Source organism: Sorex araneus, chromosome 1 (genome assembly GCF_027595985.1).
Source record: "Sorex araneus isolate mSorAra2 chromosome 1, mSorAra2.pri, whole genome shotgun sequence".
In the NCBI taxonomy this organism is placed as follows: Eukaryota; Metazoa; Chordata; class Mammalia; order Eulipotyphla; family Soricidae; genus Sorex; species Sorex araneus.
The window spans coordinates 36898628-36921929 of record NC_073302.1 but is presented as its reverse complement, the minus strand read 5'-3'; the positions used below and the strand labels follow the sequence as shown (position 1 = coordinate 36921929).

The 23302-nt window shown below is 55.3% G+C and overlaps 2 protein-coding genes across 2 annotated transcripts in view; both read left to right on the top strand.

Moving 5' to 3' along the window:
• Positions 1-20947, top strand: part of ANKS6 (ankyrin repeat and sterile alpha motif domain containing 6) — a 66145-nt gene extending 45198 nt beyond the window's left edge. Inside the window, exons 15-17 of the mRNA XM_055125203.1 lie at positions 19372-19396; positions 20067-20232; positions 20921-20947. Of these exons, the coding sequence (XP_054981178.1) occupies positions 19372-19396; positions 20067-20232; positions 20921-20947 (218 nt within the window). The remainder of the gene's footprint in view (positions 1-19371; positions 19397-20066; positions 20233-20920) is intronic.
• A 733-nt stretch (positions 20948-21680) lies between these two features.
• Positions 21681-23302, top strand: part of GABBR2 (gamma-aminobutyric acid type B receptor subunit 2) — a 372576-nt gene continuing 370954 nt past the window's right edge. Inside the window, exon 1 of the mRNA XM_004600251.2 lies at positions 21681-22155. Coding sequence (XP_004600308.2) covers positions 21823-22155 — 333 coding nt within the window. The 5' untranslated portion in view covers positions 21681-21822. The remainder of the gene's footprint in view (positions 22156-23302) is intronic.

Here is a 23302-nt window from a genome sequence, read left to right as displayed (position 1 = left end):
CAGCTCTGTGGCTGGCCCCTCGGTGTGGGTTCACTGGCTTCCCTGTCGGGGCTTAGCACTAGTTTCCAGAAGGGGCTGGGCCTGCAGGACACACCCAGCAGAACCTTCACAGGATTACCAGTCTGGGAAGCGGGGCTCCCTCCTCTGCCTGGTGTGTGCTCCTGCTTCCCAGCCTGCTCTCACACCCGTTCCCGCCCTGCCCCACACTGCCCGTGCTCCTGTGCGAAGGCCCCTGCCCCAGCCTCTCTCCCTCCCGCTCCAGGAGGATTGAATCTGCATACCAGACAGATGTCTGGGAGCCTTTTTGGTGGGGAGGGGCGGGTGGTGGGGGTGGAGCTTACTCCTGGCTCTGTGCTCAGGGATCACTCTTGGCAGGGTTCAAGGGACCAGATGTAATGCCAGGGATAAAATCTTGGGTAGGCAGCATGCAAGTCAAACCCCCTCCCCACTATCCATTGTACTCTCTCCGGCCCTTCTTTAAGGAGACAGTTACACAGCGTGAACTCTGCACGCACGTCCACACCCTGCAGACACCCCGGATTCTCCCCACAGATACCTCCTAAGGGTGTCAGCAAGCTTCAGGCCGGGCCCCCTGAGTTGTTTGCTGGGATATTTTCTTCCACCTGCTTTTTTTTTTGGTCATTTGGTTCTGAACTTGCAGCTTCTTCCTGGGCAGGTTTGAGTGGACGCTATGACTGGACGAGCCCTGCGACGGGGCCAGCAGGCCACACCTCCGTGCGCTCCGGGGAGCAGGTCGGGAAATGGGGGTGAAGACCAGCTGCCTTTTATCTCTTCTTTCTGGGTCCGGGTGGTCCTGAGGCTTCCCTCTCATGTGGGTGGGGGAGAGACCCCTGCCCACGCTTTCTGGGCCAGGATCTCCCCCTTCCTGGTGTCCTGGACCCCTTGCTGATTGGCCTTCACCAGCCAGCCTTTCCCAGAGCGCGATGCTTGGAACTCTGGTTCTGCAGACACAGCTGGGTTTGCATCAGGCAAGTGGAGGTGGGGCGAGGTGGGGGTTCCTGCGGGGCTATCACGCTCAGTTCGTGCTTGACTGCAGCCAAACTCCAGCTCTGGGGGGCAAAGGGCCAGGGCATAGCCCATGGCGTTGCCCACACATTTGGTCAGAGCACTTTCCCAAGGGGGCTTGCAAGACAGGGCTCCCCTAGGCCCTCTCAGGAGAGTTGGGGTCCCCCAGAATCTCTGTCCAGCAGCTCTGCAGGGATAGCCTGCTGGGCACTGGGACCTTGGCATGAGAGAACCCGCTGTGAGAGGCTGGGCCTCACCCAGCGCACTCTCTGTGCCGCCATGTCCTGCAGGGGCACTGTGTGCCCCTGTGAGCTCAGCATGGCCACGCACAGCTGGGGGAGTCCTGCCCCCTGTGCCAACAGCACACACACACACACACACACTCACACATTCACATACAGATACACTTTCACTCACACACTCACGCATTCCAGACACTCACACAGTCTTACACACATTTACAGACATTCACACACGCGCCTGGAGTAATCTTGTCCCCCTGTGCCAACCACACACTCACTCATATTCACACAGAATCTCAGTCACAAACTCACACACATTCACACAAACTCATTCACACTCCTGTACTTACTCTAATATTCACACACACACTCATTTTAACACTCATAGCTTACACGCACACTCATTCACACACAGTCACACACTCATTCACGTGCACTCATATACACTCACCCACCTGTTCACACACATACACTCATATTCATACATACACTCACGCACTCACTCACCTCATTCACATACACTTATACTCACACTCATATTCACACCCTCTCATCCACACATACTCATTCACATACTCTCTCATGCGTGCACAGTTATTCACCTAGAGGAGTTCTGCCCTCTGGTGCCAAACACACACACACACACACACACACACACATCCCCATACACACACACACCACATGCCCAGAGGCATCCTGCCCCTTGCACCAGTCCTGGCCATCCCAGGAAGCCCCTGTTCACTGAGGAGTACCTAGTGCCCACATGCGGGCTTCGAGAGGAGCAGACCCTGGTGTCTGCCGCAGAGCTGCGTGCCCAGGGCCTCTGAAGCAGAGGAGCAGGGCACCGAGTCTGGGCTTGCACGGGGGTGCCCTCAGCTCCTTCTTACTGGAAAACGTCCAGCGCGTTCCTTCCCCTCAGGTCTAACTTCCCTTTTGATTTTAAGGGGTTGTGCCCCCTCCCCGTGGTGCTGAGGTCAGAGGAAGGAGAGTAAGCCCCTCCTGTCACCCCAAAGATGATTCTGCCACCACCCCCACCCCCCCACACACACGCTTGCCAGGTGTGGCTGGGTGGGGGGACCAACAGCTCCAAAGGTGCTGATGGCGGTGGGAGAGGGCGAGGCTGGCGGTGGGTCCTGCCTTCCACCATGTCCCACCCGGGGGTGTGGGGAGCTGCCCAGAGACTGTCCTGCAGGCCAGCCCAGGCCAGGAAGCTGTGGGCATCTTCACCTTTTGCATTGCCACATCCTGCCCACTGACCCCCGGGGGGCGGTTTGCGGCCCAGCAGAAAGGGGTCTGCATGACGCCCCTCTGCCCCCCTCCTCATCCTATAATGAAAGGTAACTAGCAGGTCCCAACCGCCGTGGAAGGAAAGAGTCCCAGTATCCCTGATAAAGTCCGTGTCAGACTCTACAGGACCAGCCAGGGAGAGCGCGAGATTTGGGCCCTGCCTCAAACTTCCGTCAGCCCTGGGCCAAGCAGCTGGCCTGGGGGGGGGGGGGAGACTCCCCACAGCTCGGGGGGAGCAGACGGGAAGCTGTCACGGGAACTCCCAGCAGGCACGGCGCAGAGCAGAAACCACGGGTGCTTCTGTCCTCTGCCTCCTTCCTGCGGCCCCCTGCCCCCCCCCCCCTGCCAGCGCCTCTGGGGTCTCGGAACCCGGGGCTGATGGTCACGGGACCTGGCGTCCTCATCAGGGAGACCGTGTCCCGATGGCGACTGGAACAGGGCTTGGCTTTCCTCTGACACCAGGCTGAGTCTCTGTGAAGAGGCGGCCCTCCCTTTTGGTCTCTGCCCCCCAGTGGCCTCTGTTTGCTTTATTCTCCCCACCCCCCCTCATTTTTAAACACTTCATTGTTATTTTCATACAAGACTTGCTCCCTGGAAGGACTCTGGTTTGCCAGATGTGTATTAAAGCACAGCGACTCTGTCTCCTCACTTGGACTTGACTCCACGGAGGCTCCGTGCGTGGGCCAGGCTCTCTCCCTGCGGACCCTGCACTCCGCCCGTGTCGGTGGCCCCTCTGAGCAGGGCCCGGCAGCGTGGATGCAGGGCTCACCTCTCACCGTGTCCCGTCTCCCTGCTGCTCTGCAGTCGCCGCTCGCCACAGACCCCAGCCCCAAGTCCATGGAAGGCCGGACAGAGAGCGGAACACAGCGTTATTGCCACTTGTCCTTGTTTGCAGTCCCTGGGGTGGGGGTGGGAGTGGGGGTGGGGGGTGGCAGGTGATTAGGAAGACTAGTGTTTCAAAGAGTCTCCATTTCTTCTAAGAGCCCTCACGGGGCAGGGACCGGCCTGTCTCGGCTTCTCCCCAGAACAGCAGCTCACCCGGGGGTGGGGGGTGGGGGTGGTGCTCAGTCATGGACATTGAGCTCCCTGGTCCTGAAGCCCAGAGAGTAGGGGGCCAGGGTTCAGAGGGTGGGACAAATGCTGGGGAGTCTGTGGGTATAGGCCAGCTACTGCTGAGGAAGGACCTTTGGGGGGGCTCCACGGGGCCCCTGCATGCTGCCGACTCAACCCATTGCCCGCGCTTGCGAACCTTGTGATAGTGATAAGGTTGCCTCTTCCCCAAGAAGCAGACGGGCACCCCACCCCACCCCCCAACAGCCAGAGGGCCCTGCCTGCTCGAGTACAGGTGGTCTCCAGGCCCCCGCCAGATCCAGTGGGAACTTGCTCTGGCTTCTCACCTCTCCTGAGGTGCCTTGTTGCTGCACGTGTTACTGTTGAGGAGGGTGAGGCCCTGAGGAGTTCAGGGGCTGTCCTGGGGTGGGGGGGGGGGTGTTGTGCCACTGTCTGGGCAGGATACGCTGGCGGACCCTCACACTTAGGCATTTCGTGCCAGCCACCTTGTCAGTGTTCAGGCTAGCACTGCGGGTGCAGCCCAAGGTCAGGCACCCTGCACTTCCACATCTCCATCCCGGGCACTGCCCTGAGACTGAGGCGGGTCGTCTCGTCTCCAAGGCCTCGGTCTCCCCATCTGTCAAATGGAGGCATAAGCCATGTCACCTGGCAAGGCAGCGGCGAGGAGTCCGACCGTCAAGGCGGGCATACGTTGGGAGTGCGGGCACGCTCGGGTGGAGGAGAAAGGAGCCCGGGGAGGGGGAAAGTTGCAGTAGGTGGGACTTTGGGGTTGTCATGGGAACGGAAGCTCTGAGGCGTGATCAAGGCAGGAAATACCATCTGGCTTTTGAACACCAAAAAGCCTCGACTCACACTGGACTTATTTCTGTAAACAGCAGAACCCCCGTCCCCTCGAGGCAGCCAGAACATGCTGGAGCTGCTCCTTCCCCTGATTTCCCCGGGGAAAACCGGAAGGAGCCGAAGCACCTCAGAACTCCCCGACGACTGTCAGCCGTCCCTTCCGGGGAGGTGTGGACAAGGCACTTGGTGATTCTGAGCTGAAATAGAAAATATGCCCCGCGGAGCCGCCCGCTCCTGGGCCAGCACCCAGGGAAGGCTGAAAGTCCAGGCGCAGTGGGCAGAAGGGGCAGGTAGTGACCTTGGACCCCAGCTGGAACTGATCCAATGGCATCCTGGCTGCCCAGCAAACTAAGGGCCAAAGAGATAGTACAGTGGGTAGAGTGCTTGCCTTGCACACCACCAACCCTGGTTCCATCCCCGACACCACATAGGGTCTGCTGAACACCCCCAAAGTGATTCCTGAGCACCCCTGGGTGTCATCAACCTCTCCCCACACACACACATAATTTTTTTTTTTCTTTTTGGGTCACACCCGGCAATGCACAGGGGTTACCTCCTGGCTTTGCACTCAGGAGTTACTCCTGGCGGTGCTCAGGGGACCATATGGGATGCTGGGAATCGAACCCAGGTCGGCTGCGTGCAAGGCAAACGCCCTACCCACTATGCTATTGCTCCAGCCCAACACACACTCACACACACACACACACACACACACACATAATTTTTTAAAAAGTCAAACTAAGAGTTATAGAACTGACACAGCATGGGAGGGGACATCCAGCTAGGGCCACCCACCAGGTGACAAAGCAGAGGAGACCTGTCAGTCCCTTGCTGCTGACATTCGCTGCTTTGTCGCTCTTCTGTTCCATCCGTTTCTCTTCCTTTGAGACTTGTCCCTGCACTGCAGCGTTGCTTCCCGGGAAAGCAAGAGGCTGAGGATTTTGCTGCATCCTTGTGGGCTCAGCAAGAGCAGCGGGGATCCTGCCTCTCTTAGGGCCCGAGGGCACTCGGTACAGGAAACACTGTTTCTTTGTTGTCTTTCGGGGAGGCATCAAATCTCTGTATGGCAAGAATCGGGGTGGGGAGGAGTCCTCACGGCCAGAGGTTCTCTGCCCGGGAGTTAGGGGAAGAGGGAATAACAGCCTGGTTTTACGGTGGGGAAGAGGGCTTTTGTCCCAGCAGCTGCTGGAAAGTCTTGGTCTTGTTGTGCAGCCTTGCTCACCCTCTCTGAACCCATTTTCCCATGGCCCAGTGAAGGCTGCATGGGGGCGGGGTGGGGGTCGTCCCCAAGAGTCTTTCCCGCTCTGGTAATGTGACTTGAAACCCTCTTTGGAAGAAGGAAAGGGGAGTGAGTGCAGCTGGGCGTTCATCCCACCTGGACCTGCACCCTCCGAGTCCTATTTGCCAGCTGGCCTGTCTCTGAGCTGGAACACACCAGCCTTTGCCCCCAGCTCCTTGCAGGCGGTGCCCTTCGATGAGGAAAGTAGGTTCTCTGGGGTCTCCAGGGGGAGGAAGCTTCACACGACTGTCTCCGTTCATGGTCCCCGCACCTCAGCCACACCCAAGGGGAGTGGTGAGATGGCACGTGGCCCCGGCCAGGTGTGCCCCAGTGAACCTCACTGGACACCCGGACACTCGGGCCTTGCTCTCAGACTGCCCTTTCCCGTGTCCACTCACTGGGCTATGGACACTTCATCTCCAGGGGAATGGACTAGGGCCTGCGGAATCGGAAGGTTCTGTAGCCTGGAATTCACTCGTGGGGAGATGGGGAGGGCCCCATCTGGGTCTTGCAGGAGCTGCATCTCCTGGGCAATCTCTCTCTCTCTCTCTCTCTCTCTCTCTCTCTCTCTCCCCTCCCTCACTCCCTTTTCTACGTGCTGGGAGCCATAGGAACCACTTTATAGCCATCTCCAGGGAGCCCCCGGGATCAGCAGCTGGGTATGCGTATCTCTGGGGTGGCTGGGATTGCCGGAACACCGAAACCCTGGGGGAGACAAGAGCTGGGCAGTGCCATCTGCCGTCGGCAGGAAAAGGGGGACTGTGCCTCCTTCACCACGTCTCCCAGGGCTTCGTGTTTCCATGTGGAGGAACTCGAAGGTGCCTACTAATAGCTCCTACTTCCAGAGCAGCTGAGGCCCGGGGGGACCCCAGCTTCCGGCTCAACCTCTGTGAGCCTCTGACTCTGTCCTCCATCTGCCAAGGGGCTAATAAAGGTTTCTTCTAGGGCCGGAGAGACGGTTGCAGGGGTTAAAGCACTTGCCCTGCACACAATCGACTTGGGTTCAGTCCCTGACACCACACGTTTTTCCCCAAGTCCTGCCAGGAGTGACCCCTGAGCTCAGACCCAGGAAGGAGTAAGCCCTGAGGTCTTCAGAATATGGACCCCAAATAAACAAGTCTCTTCCTAGGAGTCTAACACCCAAGAATAGTAGAAATAAGTACTAGGAGGTTGACTTCATGGCTTGGAGGCTGGTCTCTCATTCTGGGCAACTCAGAGAAGGGAACACCAAGTAAAATGTGGTCGGAGGTCATGCGGGGGAGGGGTGATGCGTGCTGAATGTAGACTAGCGACTGAACACAATGGCCACTCAACACCTTTATTGCAAACCACAACACCTAATCAGAGAGAGAGAACGAAAGGGAATAAATACCCTGCCATAGTGGCAGTTTGGGGTGGGGGGAGACGGGACTGGGGAGGGTGGGAGGGAGTCTGGGTTTACTGGTGGTGGAGAATGGGCACTGGTGAAGGGATGGGTTCTCGAACTTTGTATAGGGGAAACATGAGCACAAAAATGTATAAATCTATAACTGTACCCTCACGGTGATTCACTAATTAAAAATAAAAAAAAAAACAAGTCTCTTCTCAGGGTGCTGAGGAGAATTAAGTGAGGACAAAGGAGCACTGGTGGTGCTAGGTATTAAAAAAGCAAAGTCCTGGGTCTGGAGTGATTCTGTGCGGTCAAGGCAGTTTCCTTGCATCCCTCCCCACCCCCTCTCCCCACTTTGCGTCTCAGAAATCACACACAGTTCCCTTGAGCACTGCCAGAGGGCACTCCTGAGCATAGAGCCGGGAATAGCCCCTGAGCATCAATGCATGTGCCCGTCCCCCACCCCAAAACAATCAGAATGATCCAAGTCTCAAAGGACATCCAGATCCATGCTGTGTGGGAAGCAGGAAGGGTGAATTCACTGTGTCAGTCTCAGTTCTCTGGTTGGAGGGGCTCAGCTCAGGACGATGGGGTCTTGTGGTGAAAGGTCACTAGTGGGCCGTGTGTGAGGCTGGGATCCCCATCACCCGTCTCCTTTCTGAGCCCCCTTTCCAAGAGGTGGTGGGCAACGACATGAGCAGGGCGGGTGTCTCTTTCCTTGAACCCTGACCGGGAGGGTGGGAGGGGGCAGAAATGCTTTACTTCCGGTTTCCTTCCTTTTCCTGCCATTTCCTGAGAGGCCTCTGCTTTGGAGAGCGGCTTTGCGACAGGCAAAACCCTCCCCGTGTGTTGTGCCTTGCTATTTCTACCTGGGGTGTTGTTTGTGAAGACGATGTCTGGTGTGTTCTCTGAGAAGATAACACCCCAGAAAACAAAGCCTTCTTCAGTGGCAAACTCTCAGCCAGGGGAGGAAAAAAAAAAAAAACATTTCTCAGAGATGATGACTTGAAATTGGGCCATGTAGGAAACTGGTGGGTAATATACAGTGGACAGAGGATGTGACCTGCCTGCGGTGACAGAGCCAGTCAGTGAGGACAGGCTTGTTAATCAATGTCCCCCAGTGCCCTATGGCTGATCTTGATGATGGATGATAATAACAATAGACTTGACTACTTGAAAGCGGAGGACTTTTCTTTAAGTCACAGTCCTAGCAAAGACGAGACACTCGCAACCTTGAAACCCAACGAAAACAGAGTTTCCACAAAATATTTGCAAGCCACAAGGCGCATTCAGAGAAGCAGAGGCTTGAGTGGCTGACAAGTCCCTGAAAAGATGTTTGGCCTCACCCGTAATTGAGAGAAACAAACGAGGACGGCAAGAGCCCGTTTTCTACCCATCAATTAAAAACATTAGAAAGTTGGCCAATGCTAAGTGTTGGCAAGGCTGCGGGCTGTGCTAGACTGGCACAGCCATCTGGAGAGCAGTCTGGCAGACTTCAGGGACACATCTGTGGCCCGACACGCTTCTGGTCCTCCTCCTGCCCTCGCTGTACTCTGCAGGCTTCCAGGCCTGGGCTCCTGGCACAGGGCAGACCACACGGGGGTGTTTCTCTTTCTCCTTGTGGACTCCTTTTGGTGACATGTCCAGGCAGCGACAGCCCTGTCCTCTCTCGGGGCGGGGGGCAGCTCTGGCTGGCCAGCACTTCAGATCCAGGCTTGACAGGAAACCCTTGCTTTTTCTCACCAGGGAGAGGGATCATTTCCCACTGCGGCTGATTTCTGATTGCCACACCGTCCCCATGGAACTTTTGCAGGGCCTCATCCCCTGCCCTGTTCCCGTCCTTCTGTCTCGGCATTTTGTGATGAGATATACGTGTGTGTATCCAGGGTCTTCTTGCCAAGAATAGTTTCAATGTTACTCTTAGTGTTCTGTGAACTAACGCTACTAGGCTACTCCTAGGTTCACTGGTCCCCAGGTGCAATGATGCGGTTGAGAATCTCTGCCTTTCCGGTAGATCTCCTGCAGGGGCCAAGGGAGAAAAGAATAGGGACATCGAGGGCATGTTTGTGAAGATGGCACTGACATCCAGTGTCAGAGGGATGGGCGTCTGCAGCATTAGACTCCATGGTGTGATGTGTATCTGGCGTTGGGGGAGTGATCGTGTTGGCGGCTGGGCAGACATGTGCCCCGGGACAGGAGAGGGAACTGGGAGGAGGGCACTGTGTGGAGTGCGCCGTGATTGCCTCTCTGGCTGAGGAGGGCCTTAGCTCAGCTCCACCAAGCAGTAGTTTTTTTTTAGAGCGTGAATTAGTGGCTGGAGAGATTGCACACAGGGTTAAGGTGCTGGCCTGGCCTGTTGTCAAGCTCAGGTCCATCCCTGACCATATACAATCCCCTGGACATCAGGGACAGCAGCCCCAAAGCACAGTCAGGAGTTTTCCTGAGCAGCGCTGGGTTTGGTCCAAACACCCTCCCCACCCCCTGCACAGACTCCCAAATAAAATAAAAGTGAGTCCTAGTAATGCTCTGCTTATGGCGTTAAGGAAAGTCTAACCCTCAAACAGGTGGAACGCCACCCAAAGTAACTCACGTTTTCATCATAGATTGGGGGACAAATAAATGCCTCCGAATAGATTCAGAACATTAATTTTTCATTGGTCATTATATCATTATCCTGAACATTAAAAATGTAGAATTTAGTGAAGAAATACCTTTCACAAAAAAAGAAAATAGAGGGATTTGGGTTGGGGGTGGCCTTTCTTCTCATGCCCCGTTGGTGTTCCTCCAGTCATTCGGGGAGGGTGAGACTGTGAGGGCATTTGGGGTCAAGGGTCACAGGCGGTCAAACCCACGTAAACATCCTGGCTTGTCCTTCTCTGGTTCCATCATGCCAAGCACATGGTTGCACACCCAGGAGATACTCGGTGTACTTTGTTGCATCAAACCACTCACCTTCCCTTGCAGGGAGACGGGAACAGTGGTGTTGGGATTATGTGCATGAGAAACCATCATTAACAGTGCATTGGAAGTCACAGAACCTTAGTCAATAAAAAAAAAAAAAAGAAAGAAAACCAGTTCACATTCCGGTCGCGGTGATGGCTGAGGAATCCGGGCCATGTGCTCTGCACGTTCAAGCACCCAAGTGTGATCCCCTGCACTGCCCCCGCCCAAACACTTCCAGATATAGCTCTAAGCTCTGCAGGCAACTTCTCCGTGGTTCCATTTCCTTGTCTATCAAGTGGGGGTGAGAAAGCCTCATGGAATGTGATGAGCTAATGAAATGAGATTCTCTGTGGACATACATGTATATGTATCTGTATGACATGATGCACTGGGTTACGTATTAGACTGGTTCCAGGAGCACTGCCTGGAGCCGAGTATCTGTGTCTTTCTCTCCAGCAGAACGGTAACACCCCCAGATTCGCTACCGTCCCCCCAACCAACTTATTTCTCAGAGATACAAGTGTTTTATTTTGTTTCCTATAATAAGATCCAACATTGAAAAAAAAATCAGAGCTAGATAAGAAGATAATTAAAACCAGGAAAGCACACATAACCCATAGGAACCAAATGCAGTGGCATTTTAAAGAAAATAATCTTTTTGTTGTTGTTGTCTTTTTTTCTTTAAATGAACAATCATCCTATGGCTAGACTTTGCAAAATGAAAATATAAGAGGGAGAGAAATAGAACCCAAAGCAACAACAAAACAGAGGCCAAAGGGTGAGCAGAAACTTCTCCTCACTTAATAAAAGGGATCCGTGTTCCTGGTAAAAAGATGGAAACAATAAAGGTGGGCACGAAACAATAAAGGAAGTAAAGAAATCTGCTTTGGCCGTTCCCGTGCCCTTAGCCAGAGGTTGATGCTCCTGGACAGCCGGGGAGCTTTTCATTTGCTGTTTTCACATCAGCAAACGAGTGTGGGTCCAGTCCTTTGCAGAAGATGGAATTCAGAAAATTCCCAGAGGCATCTCATTTGCTAAAAGATAATGAAGATTATATAAAAGAATTAAGTGCTTTCCTAGATCCTGACAAAATAAAGATATCAATCAACGACACTCTCCAAAGGAAGTCCAGATGGCCAGGCAATTGAACTCCACTCACTCACTGCCTGCCGTGTTCCCCGTCCTTGAAGCTCTGGGATAACCGGCCCATGGACACCACACCTGACCTGCACAGGTATCCCCAGTCAGTCCACCTGAAACTCCAGCAAGGCCGGAACAACTGGTCCTGTGGTCAAGATCCCTCACGAGCATGGGCCCTGACTGCCTTCCCGGCCAATCTTCTCAAGAGAGACAGATTGGTCCCAAGTTAGGAGTCTTGTGTCCCCCTGTGAAATGGGGCAGCGGGGACAAGGTGGCAGCATACAGCAGTGTGGGCCCTGAGAGACAGTTCAATGGATAAGGTGCCAACCCAAGATGGGTCCCTGGCACACATATGGTCTCCCAAGCACCACCAGGTGTAGCCCAAGCAACCCCCCCACACACCCAATCATGCCCCTGCCAAAAGAAAAAAGAAAACACATTTTTAATTACGTAAACTGCCACAGGGAAATCATCTGACAATATCGGTCATATTGCCAAATTCCAGAAGTGTATACAAAGCCATAAGAGGTGCCAGATTTTGCTCCATCACCTTTGACATTTGAATGGCTTGTTTGTTAAAAAAACATAGGCCAAGAGTAATGAAAATATCACCAAGGTCAGAGGCCCAGCCTGTCTGTGTAGCTTTGTTCTTTAATATAATATAGAGCCGGGGGGGGGGGCTGGGGCAGAGGGAGGGAATGATGATTTCGTTAGGAAAAAGCAAATGAATAGACTCACTGGGGCTGTTCAATGAGGGAGGCTTGGAAGGAGACTAGCAAGCTGGAATGTACTGCTTTCTATCACAGCGTGCTCCTGAAAGCCAGGCCATAAATCAGCTGCTTGGAAAACAAATCATATTTACCCGACAGAAAAGATGTTATAATTGAAGTTTGCCTTGCTGATGAAAGATTCGGCATTAACTTAATCTTATTTATCATCCCCCTCTTAGCTACGGAGAACAGAGTCCCTGGGGCCAAGCCCAGCCTTCCCTCTCCCACTGGCCCCTGGCACCCCTGCACCTTTCCTCATGTCCCACCCTAGAAACACAGTTCTCTTCCTCTTGGGAGGAATTTCATGAAGAACCTCATTGAGAGAACTTCCTCATACCACTTCCTCTCCCCCTGGTAGAAAGACATGCAGAAGAGGCCCAGGTAAGAATGCACGATGCTCAGAGTCATTCAACCTGCCTGCCTTGTGTAGGGCCTATGGTCTTACACATGGAAGGGACCCGAAATGTAACCGGCCGCACACCATGGTGCATCGAGTCAACGTCTTAGATTATGCTGAGATTTAAAACATACCGCGTGTCAACTGCATCTAAAACACCATTATTTTGTGTATCACCAAGACAAAAAAAAACATATTGCCAATTATAAATGCCATCAATGGCAAGATGCATCCTGATTCCAGAGATGCATGGAAATGTGTGTCTTAGAATAGGTGAAATGTGGTAATTAACTTTAAAAGAAGTGATAAGTGATACCGCTCAGCAGGAGCCAGGCCTGACTAGGGGAGCTGAGAGGAGATGGCAATTATTTCTGCTGGAGTGACTGTAGGAGGTTTCACCGGGGAGGGGACATCTGACATTTGACGGATTTTTCCAGTGGGAGAAAGAGTGGGAAAACATTTCAGGTTGAAGGAATGGCACTGAGCAAAGGGATAGAAGCAGAACTGGGCAGGCATGTGATGGACAAATATATTCTAAGTAGTTAGAAGATAGAAGGAGTGGGAGGGAGAGCTGGTGACTGAAGCAGTGAAACCAGATGGCAGATAACCCATAATCCTAGTCTTGGGAGTTTGTACCCCATGGATAACAGGAAGCCACAGAATGTTTTTGAGTTGGAGAGACATGATCAGAACCAAGCTTTGGAAAGTTTAGTCTGGCAGGGTAGATGAAGGCCAGGTTGGAGAAGGCTGAGAATAGAAGCAGAGAGTGTTAGCAGAGTGTATTGCAACCAGCCAGGTGGGGCTGGGTGGGTGGGTTGCAAACCAAGGGATTGCACATGGGCCCCTGGAGGAAGGTGGGTTGTAAAAGGCTCAGACAGCCTAGCAATGGTGAGACTGCAAGTTCTAGGTGCCCATACAATGGTGGATGATGCGCTCACAGGGCAACATAGTAAAAGAAAATAAGCAAAAGAAAAAAAATGACAGCAATTGTGTTTATATCAAGACCTAAAAGGGGGAGGGCAGGCAGGACCTACTCCTAGTGGTTGTGGTTGGGGTGTAGTTATCCTGTGGAGGCCAGAGCTGGGAGGGTGCAGGGCTGCTGATGTGGTGTCATTCATTGAGCCGTGCAGTGAGGGTGTGGGCACTCTTCAGGATGTACATTCTAGTTCAGTAGAATTCATCCCCCCTCCGAATTAGGACCCCGTAGAGACCCCAGAGCATGGGTCTTAAATGGGCAAAACTGCTAAAACACACAGGGATTCCATCTCCAAATACACCGAGGTTTGGAAGCTGTCATGAACCACCCTGGGGGCCTATTGGAGCCATCTGGCTTCATGAGAGAGAGCATAGCCCCTTATCACCTTTATGCTTATGACAGAGACATACTTCAGGTCTCCATGGGGAACAATTAGCAGACAGAACCAGCAAGGTGGCAGCACTATATAGAGTAGCCAAAATCTGGAAACAACCTGAGTTCCCCAGAACAGATGACTGGAGGCAGGAACTATGGTTTATAGACACCACGGAATACTACTTAGTCATAACAAAGGATGAAGGCATGCAGTTCGCTGCTACATGGATGGATATGGGGACAATCATGCTGGTTGAAATGAGCCAGAGAGAGACAGGCACACAATAATCTCTTTCATATGGGGGATATCAACAAACACAGCAGGGAATAACTAATGCCCAAAGGCAATAGAAATGAACAACAGGACAACTGGTCCTTAGGAAATGTAACACTGGTAAGGGTGCTATCACTGTCATCCCATTGCTCATCAATTTGTTCGAGGGGGGAACCAGTAACGTCTCTGATTGTGAGACTTATTGTTACTGTTTTTGGCATATCCAATATGCCACAGGTAGTTTGCCAGGCTCTGCCGTGCGGGTTCGATACTCTTGGTAGCTTGCCGGGCTCTCCAAGAGGGGCGGAGGAATCAAAGACAGGTCTGCCGTGTGAAGGGCTAATGCCCTACCGCTGTGCTATCGCTCCAGCCTGGTAGGGGTGCTAGGGGGGATAATCAGGGAAGTTTCATCATAGCCAGTGTCACTACTATGACAATAATGGGGGGAGGAGGTCACTCTGGACAGGGTGCTGAGAGGAGGTTAAGGGAAATGCATGACATTCTCTCAGCAGCAATATGGCAAATTACAGTGCTTAGAAGGAAAAAAAAGGAAAAAAGAAAAAGAAAAAAGTGCTTGTCATAAAGTCAGGCTGGGGGGCAGGAGGGAACCTGGGGACATTAGTGGAAGGAAGTTGAGACACTAAAGAAGGGATTTGTGTTGGAACCTTGAATGCCTGAAATTCAATTGTGAATAATTTTGCAACTTTATAAATCACTGTGATTCAATTCAATTTTTTTTTTTAAAAAAAGAACTAACTAGGTGAGCATGATAGAGTGAGACGGGAACTAATACCAAGATCTGGGAACAAGCCCTGCCCAAGAACAGATAATTAGACAAAGAAACTGTGGTACAGATATGCCATGGATACTATTTGGCTACTCAAAGGATGAAATCATGCGATTTGCAGCCACATGGATGGAAGTGGAGAGGATGACACTGAGGGAAGCCAGACAGAAGGAAAAGGATAGACATAGAGTGACCTCCTTCATTTGTGGGTCACTTAAGGCATATGGAATACTACTCAGTCATAAGAAAGGATAAAGGCATGCAATTTGCAGCTACATGGATGCATGTGGAGATAATCATGCTGCATGAAATGAGCCAGACACACACACACACACACACACACACACACACACACTCTTTCATATGGGGCATATAAAGAAGCATAATAACTCTGGGCAGTCCCAGAGCTAGTTCTTGGTAAGGGGATAGCAAATGTCCAAAGGCAACAGACCCTGAGAACTGGTGGACAGAGCTGAGCTTACTAGGGCGGGTGGTTGGGAGGGAAACCTGAGACTGTGTCCAGGTAGTGGCCATTCTGGTGGGTTGGGGGTGGCGGGCATGCCATGTTGGGACATTGTACGCCTGAAACATTATCAAGAATAGTATTGTAAGTCATGGGAACTAAAATTTCTTTAATAAGTGGGAAGTGAGAAATGAGAAGCTGCATAGGGGACATACGTGCTTTCTCCTCCCCTCCTGCCCTATCTCTAAGCTCAGATCAGGGGCCTTCCAGGGCAGGGCAGGAACGTGAATGGGGTCCTGAGAAAGCTCCAAAGGATTTTTGGAGGGTTGGATGGTGGCGGGTACAGTGGAGTTCGGGGTATTCCAGGATGACTTCAGCCTTCAGGGACGGGATGTTGCCACACCCTTGGTAGGGTTTTTATATATATAATGTAGGTGTACTACATTATTTATTTAATAAGCCTTGATTAGTTATTTATTTATTCAGCCATTGATTAAGTTGATTGAATTGGGCATGAACACCACATTACTTTTTTAATTCAGAATGTTAATTTTATTTTATTGTTTTATTATTATTCTCCCCCGCCTTTTTATTGATTCACTGTGAAATACAGTTACAAAGCTTTCATGTTTGAGCTTTGGTCATACAATCATCAAGTACCCATGCCTTCATCAGTGCACATTTTCCACCACCAAAATCCCCAGTATTCCCCGCACCCCTGCCCATGTTCCAACCCTTCCGCTACCTGTGTGGCAGACAATTTTCCCCATACTCTCTCTCTACGTTGGTTACATGTGATATTTAGACACCAGTCCCACCACCACTCAAGCCTGCTGAAAAGGCAACGCTTGACGATTTGTTTTGTATTGCTTGTTACGGATAGAATATAATGTCCAGGAAATTCTGTGTCGTTCTCTTCTGGGAGCTTTAGTTTATAGTCTCTGGGTCTTGGCCTTTGATGAGACTACATGGCGCTGGGGGCAGTTTGTGGGTGTGACTGCCAAGCTACTGGAAAACTGGGGAGCTGGGGAGAGGAGGCCCAGTCCTGATCCAATCAGGCTTGGAGATCTCAGTCATGGGTTCCCACTTACCCTCACGCCACAGGCCCTAAAATGCGTCTTTTTATCTCTTTCTAGATTTATGGGTCTCTGAAATAAGATCAATAAATGAGCTTATATAGCTGATCCGGAGGTGATTTGTGGGTGTGCTTCCCACATACTTAACTTGTGGCTGTTTAATTTCTTGGTAAACTTGGCCCCAAGTTGTTGGGGTCTAGCCAAAGGCACAGCAGCAATTTGGGGGTATCTGGAAGTCTGAAGGCACCATCAGGCTGCTGACGCACTCGCCCCACAGGCACAGGTTGGCCTGCTGGCAACTCTAGGGTATTTTCCCCAGGGAGGAAGGACTCATTGGGAGTGGGAAGCTGGGAGTACCTGTGAGATGTCTTTGGCTCTGAGGGATGGCGGGGGGGTGGTGGTGGTGCAGGGACTGCGGGAGCAGAGATCCAGAGTGGATGCAATAGGACTGTTGACTTTGGTGGAGTTTGAGATGTGATGTGCCGGGGCCAGGGACATGGCTCAGGGGTAAAGTGTATGTCTTCACGCATAAGGTCTGGTTTGATGACTGACCCAAGGGCTAGGGAGGGGAGGGAACAGGGAAAGGAAGGCAGGAGAGGAAATGGGAAGGGAGAGGTGAGGAGGAGGGAGGGGAGGGAATGGCAGGGAGCAGAAGGAAGTCAGGGGAGGGGAGGGGGAGAGGCTGATGATGGGTGGGGAGGGAGAGGGGGGAACAGAATGATAGGAGAGTGGGGGGAGGGAAGAGGAGAGGGGTGGGGAGAGGTATTACTGATCTCATATTGCAGATGAGGTGATGGAGGATGGGTGAGTCGTATGCAGTTACCCCACTAATCATCCCTTTGAACCCAGGAGCTCCACCCTGGCCTGAAGTGTCAGTGGGGACTGGACCGGAGAAGTCTCCATCTAGGATTCCTCTGTTCTTGATGTCCATCACGATGCCTGTGGTGAAATCTCTGAGGGAGGGAGAGGGCTTGTGATCGTTGGCCTAAGCAAGGTCAAACCCTGGGTCCAACTCTTGTCTCTGTGAGGTGTCAGCTGGCTCTGTCTGGAGCGGCCCCTCCTTTCTCAGGCCACGTGCTCTTGCCTGAGCAGTAAGGACACATTCAAGGCCGGATCCAGAGAAGCCGAGGTGGGGCATGGGCCAGACAGACTGGGGTGGCCCTGTGCCGCCCTGTCCAGCCACAGAAACCTGTTTAACTGACCTGGACTTCTGTCTGAAATTTGCAAAACCTGGCTCCTTAGAGCTGTTTTGTGGGCCGCCGTAGGATTCAGATGATGCATGCCAAGGTGTCTGGCGCGGAGTAGGTAGGTGTTTAATAAATGGTAGCTATTATTATTACTTGAACTGTGTCACCAGACCACATTTGATGCCTGAAACCCAATTTTCCGGTTTGAAAAACATCCCTTGCGCAAAAGGGAAGAGCCACGTAGATTCATTCAGCTAATCTTTTTCAGAGTAATCACTCATAACTTATCTATGTTTTTTTTTTTAAAAAAAGGGAACTAAAAACAATGTACCCAAACCAACAACAATACCCAAGTTCAACTGAGCTACATTTCACATTCACATTTCAGTGTGAACATAAATAAGAAACACAGGAGACCTATTTGCCAGGATGGTTTCGAGATTTTGGGGGGTTTACTTTTCTTTTTTTTTTTTTGAGGGGAGGGGTAAGGAAGCTCCCCAGCAGTGCTCGGGGCTCCTAGGGCCACACCAGGCAGTGCTGCTGGTGATCAAACCCAGGCCTTGCGTATGCCAGGCATGTCTCCCGGCCCTACGCACCGTCTCCCTGGCACTTTGATTTGCTAGGGAAGAAGTCAAAGGCTGCTTTCCTGTGGCGGAGCATTCCAGCAGAGACAGGCGTGATTGACAGTCAGGGTTTGGAAACTGGACCCTATTCCCCCGGGGGACACAGCAGCGGGAGAGTAGCTAGCTGAGGGGGAGAGGGGAGGGTAGTGGTGGTGAGGGGCATCAGGAAGGAGAGAGCCAAGGGAGAGTTGAGATCCTGCTATAGGAATTAGGTGTTTCCTGATGGGCAACCAGCTGGGACATGGAAGACAAGCTGACACCCTCTTTCCTCAGGATCAAGCAGGGGCCTAGGGGTGGGGGTGGGGCCTCAGGGGCTGGCTTCCGGCTCCTATGCGCGGGGGAAGGGGTGGATGCGGAGGGTGGCAGGGTTTGGGGAAGATGAGGATGGGAGCCTGGCCGACCTGGACTGACAAGCATCAGTTTCTGGGGACGTGGCCCTGAGCGAGCTGCTTTCTCAAGTGTCTCCTCAGGCAGACAAGCTCATAAAAATCAGTGTTTACCACCGCCCGGGGACTCGGCAGCTGCCAATGCATTTTATCCCCATTAAAAATAAGAATAATGGTGAACTTCACCACTGCCTGCCACCTCTCTGCCTGCACCCTGGTTCCCACCACCACACGTGACTGATGGTAATAACCTCCTTCCTCACAGGTCGCCCTGCTTCCACCCTCTCTCCCTTCCAACGGTTTTTCACTCAGCAGCCACCAGCATGATCCCGTTGAAACAGATCAGATTGTGTCACCGCTCCACTCAAAACTCCAGGTTCCTGAGGGTTTCCCACCTGGTCACGAGCAGGGCTGAGTCCTCCGGATGATCCTGGCTTGATACCTCCTGCCCTTGACCTTGGCCTGGCCACCTCTCCCCTTGCTCATCGTCCCCAGCCTCTCTGACACCTGGCTGCTCCCTGGACACGCCAGGCCCATGCCTGACTCGCAGCCCACACTCTCGCCGATCTTCCACCTGCGACAGTAATTGCGTGTCTTGCTTGCTCACCGCCTTGAGGTATTTGCTCAAAAGTCATCGCCACCTGTCCTTCCGTGACCTTCCCTATTTCAAGCCGCAACTTCCACCTACCCTACCTTAGCCCCTTTTCTCGGGCTCTGTTGTTTTCCAGCGCACTTGCCATATGCTGACACGTTAATGGAGACTCCTCTTCTTTCTATTTATTGTCTGTCTTTCCCCACTAGAATGTCAGTTTGATGAGAGCAGGGATTTTCGTCTGGTCAATTTATCCCTGTTTCTGCAGATCCAAGGACATCAGCCAGCCCCCGGTAGGCCCCATAAAGCATGAATTGAAGGAAAGGGATAGTGTGTATGAAGCAGCCACCTGGCTGTGAACTGGAGGTGTTGACCAGGCAGGGACTCAGACGCAGGAAGCAAGCCAGGGACCCAGTTACCCGAACTGTAACATGAAGCCCAAGAGGGGATCTTGGAGCTAGGAGGAGGCCTGGGCCTCAGAAGCAGGGCATGAGGTCAGTACTGGGATTGGGGCCAAGCTGGTACTGAGTGAGGCCGGTCTTCCTCGGGTGAGGACTAGCCCCAGGTCCTGGGCCTTGAGGGCCAGTTCCTCCCCCTCGCGGCTCCACCCCATAAGCGGAAATGAGGGTGGGGGGAAAGAAAGCAGATCACTGGGTAGAGCCTTGAGCCACTTAGTAAGTGTCAAGCTAAGTAATCCTAGCTTTCAAGAGATTCCCAGAGGTCCGTGTCCATGGACACTCCACATTGGCACAGTTTTCAGGGAAAGCACAGATGACTAAGGGGGAAAAATGGGACACACACACACACGCACACACACACAGAGGGAGGGAGAGAGAGAGATGGGGACGTTCTCATTCAGAATCCCAGGTTACGGCTGAAGCCGGGGCCGGGGCCGGGGCCTCTTGAGTGAGAAACCTGCCAGGGAATATGTGACCGCCATCATTGACCTCTGGTTCGTTGCAGTTTAATTGACGGTTTATTCTTTGGTGGCAATGTTCAGGTAGGCGCTGCCCAAGCTGCGTGGGGAGAAGGACAGGCCAAGTGGAGCCCAGGACAAGATGTCTGGGAAAACCTAGAAAGAGGTGTCAAGCAGGGAGAATTTGGCCAGCGGCGCCTGGCGCTGTCCAAGGTACTGCCCAGAAGTCAGCTCAACGTCCTTCCGCAGTCTTCAGACTCGGAAGAACCTGAACTGCCCTTCAGGACTGCCCCCAGTAAAGCTTGCTTGTGGACAACATCTGACCACCCTCCCCCCCAGAACATACGGGGACAGTAGTAGGAGTGCACAAATCCAAAAGGAGCAATTCCCCACCGTGACCCCGCAGCGATCTGCTTCATGTGGGCTCTGGACCAGAGTGGGACCCCTCCCAGTCTCCGGCTCTCCCCCTGCGGAGAAGAGGCTAAGTAGGAAGGAGTCCACCGGGCTGTGAGAATCCGTGCTCCGGGAAGGTTAAACTCCCAGCCTCGCTGTGCTGCAAGGTGTCCATATCCCCGCAACGGGGCCGTCAGGGCACGTCCTGCCCACCGTGTGTGTCCCCCCTCATGGAGCGCCCCTTTGGATTTTATTTTCCCAAGACCCAGTCCCCAGTCTTCCATCATGGAGAGGGCTCGGGAGTCCCGACCCTGGATCAGCTCCCTGGACCACTTTGTTGGAAAGGGGCAGCCCGCGGGGAAAGGTACATCCACCTCACTTGCTCAGAGGCGGGAGAGAATTTTAGGGCGGAGCCCTGGAGTGTGGAGACGCCGGGAGGTCAAATACCTGGAGGGGGCCCTAGTACCGACTCCGTGAAAACCCAGTTCCCCGCCCCCCGCCCCTATAGCTGGCGCAGGGCGGCATCTCAGCCTAGTGGAGGGAAGTGAGGCCCCGAGGGTCGGGACCCCTAGTACCAGGGGTGTTCGGGCGCCCCTTCGGGCGCCTGCAGGGACCCCTGGTACCCAGCGGCGCGGGAGTGCGTGGGCTCACGCGCGCCTAGTGCGCCTGGGCTGTCCGGGATCTTCCTGGCCGGACCCCCGAGAATCAGTGACCCCTGGCAGTGCAGGTGCTGCTCCAGGGAGCGCCCGGAGCGGCGGTGTCCGACCCCCTGCCCTCGTCCCTCCCTCCGCCCCCTTCCTCCACCCCCACCCCGGTGATAGCCGCCGGCCGCGCTCGGGTCCCGGCGGCTGGGGGCCGGGGCGCTGGTGTGCGTGTGCCGGGAAGGCTGCCCTCCCCGCGGCCGCCGCAGCGCCGGCGCCTCCCCCTCCCCGGGCGCGCACGGCCCGTCCCCGTCCCCGGAGGCGGCCCGAGCTGCCGCGGAGCAGCGTCGCCCGCGCCGCCCGCGTTTCCTGCCTCCCGGCCGGGCTCCGAAGCTGCGGGCCGCGCGGCTGGCGGCGGGGGAGCGGCTCGGAGCGCGCTCGGGGGCGGGCGGAGGCGGCCCGCTTCGGGGCGGCCGCGCCGCCGGGGAGAGGCGCGCGCGCCCAGACGCCGGCCCCCCTCTCGGCGTTGGCCCGCGAGCTCCCCGCCTCCCGCACTCGGCTCGCTCCCACCCCTTCCCGGCGTGATTGATCCGTCACGGGCGCCGCCGCGGCCGTGGTGAGGCGAGCCGGAGCCGGAGCCCGAGCCGGAGCCGGGGCCGGGCCGGCGCCATTGCGCGCGCGCCGCGGCGGGGAGAGCTGGGCGCGGGGCGGCGGGCCGGGCCAGGCCATGCGGGCCGAGTGAGCCGGCGCCCGCAGCCCGCGGCGCGGCATGGCTTCCCCGCGGAGCCCCGGGCAGCCCGGGCCGCCGCCGCCGCCGCCGCCGCCGCCGCCGCCCGCGCGCCTGCTGCCGCTGCTGCTGCTGCCGCTGCTGCTGCTGCCGCTGCGGGCGCCCGGGGCCTGGGGCTGGGCGCGGGGCGCCCCCCGGCCGCCGCCCAGCAGCCCGCCGCTCTCCATCATGGGCCTCATGCCGCTCACCAAGGAGGTGGCCAAGGGCAGCATCGGGCGCGGCGTGCTGCCCGCCGTGGAACTGGCCATCGAGCAGATCCGCAACGAGTCGCTCCTGCGCCCCTACTTCCTGGACCTGCGGCTCTACGACACGGAGGTGAGTGTCCGGCCGGCCGCGCCGTCGGGGCAGCGGGGTGGCCCCCGGGGAAGGGCGGGGGGGGGAAGGAGCGTCGGACCGGGGAGGAGGGGAGGGTTTCGCTTCAGTCCTTCCTGGGGAACAGCCCTGGCTGACCCTTCTCTTGACTGCCCAGCGCACGGGGTACTGGTGCGCAGGGTTCACCCCGCGCCGGGGTCCCGCCGGGCATGGCTGGCACGAAAATGAACTGGCGAACGAAAGCGAACTGATGCTCTCCCTCCTCCGGGACTGCCCGTGTGTTATGTCCGTGTGCGGGGTGTGAGATGGGAGACTCAGGGTCTGCTTTGGCCAGGAGAACAAGCAGCGGCCGAGGGAGGGACTGGACTCCCCAGAGGCCTGCAGAGATTGCCCCTGCCCAGGTCCCCCCCGCAGGTGGGCTGTGGAGTGCCAGGTGGTGTGCCTGGACTGCAGACCGGGCCACCCGGGACTGTCAGGCGCCACGGGCCTCCTCGAGGTCCCGAAGGAAAAGACGGACCGCGTTTGGAGGTCCCGAGGGCTCGGGGACCCCGGGGGCCAGCGAGCGCGCCTCTGGCTGGACGCGCGGTGCGCGCGCGCCAGCAGCCGCTTGCAGTCCGCGCCAGGCCGGCAGGTTCCGGGCCGCGGGCTCTGAAGCGCTGCCGCCGCCCGAGTGTGGCGGGAACCGGGCTAGTTCCGAGAGGCGACCTCTCCCGCCCCCCTCCCGCCCCTCCCGTGGCCCCGAGAGCGCGCCACCGGCGCTGGGGCTTGTTGGCTCGGCGGCTGCCGGCGCAGTTTCTGCGAGCGCAGACTTCCAGCACAGACTTGGAGCGCAGCAGCGGGCTGGGGCTCCCGGCCTCCCCGGAGCGCAGCGGGAGGAGCCCAGAACCTCCCAAGTGGCCCCCCTCCAGCCTCGCCTTGGGTTCCGGCTGCAGCCCCAGCCAAGACTGGCGGGCGTGAGGGGAGGGGTACGCTAACTGGGGGTTGGAGGAGCCGCCGCCGGGCGCTGGAGGTCGGGCTTGCGAGTTTTCCGGACCGAGGGAGGCCCCTCCAGCTCGGGCCGCAGCGTCTGAGACGCGGCCTGAAGGGGGCAGTGATTTCCTGTGCAGTATGCTCGGTTGGCGCCTCTTGCACCGCGCCAAACCCCGCCAAG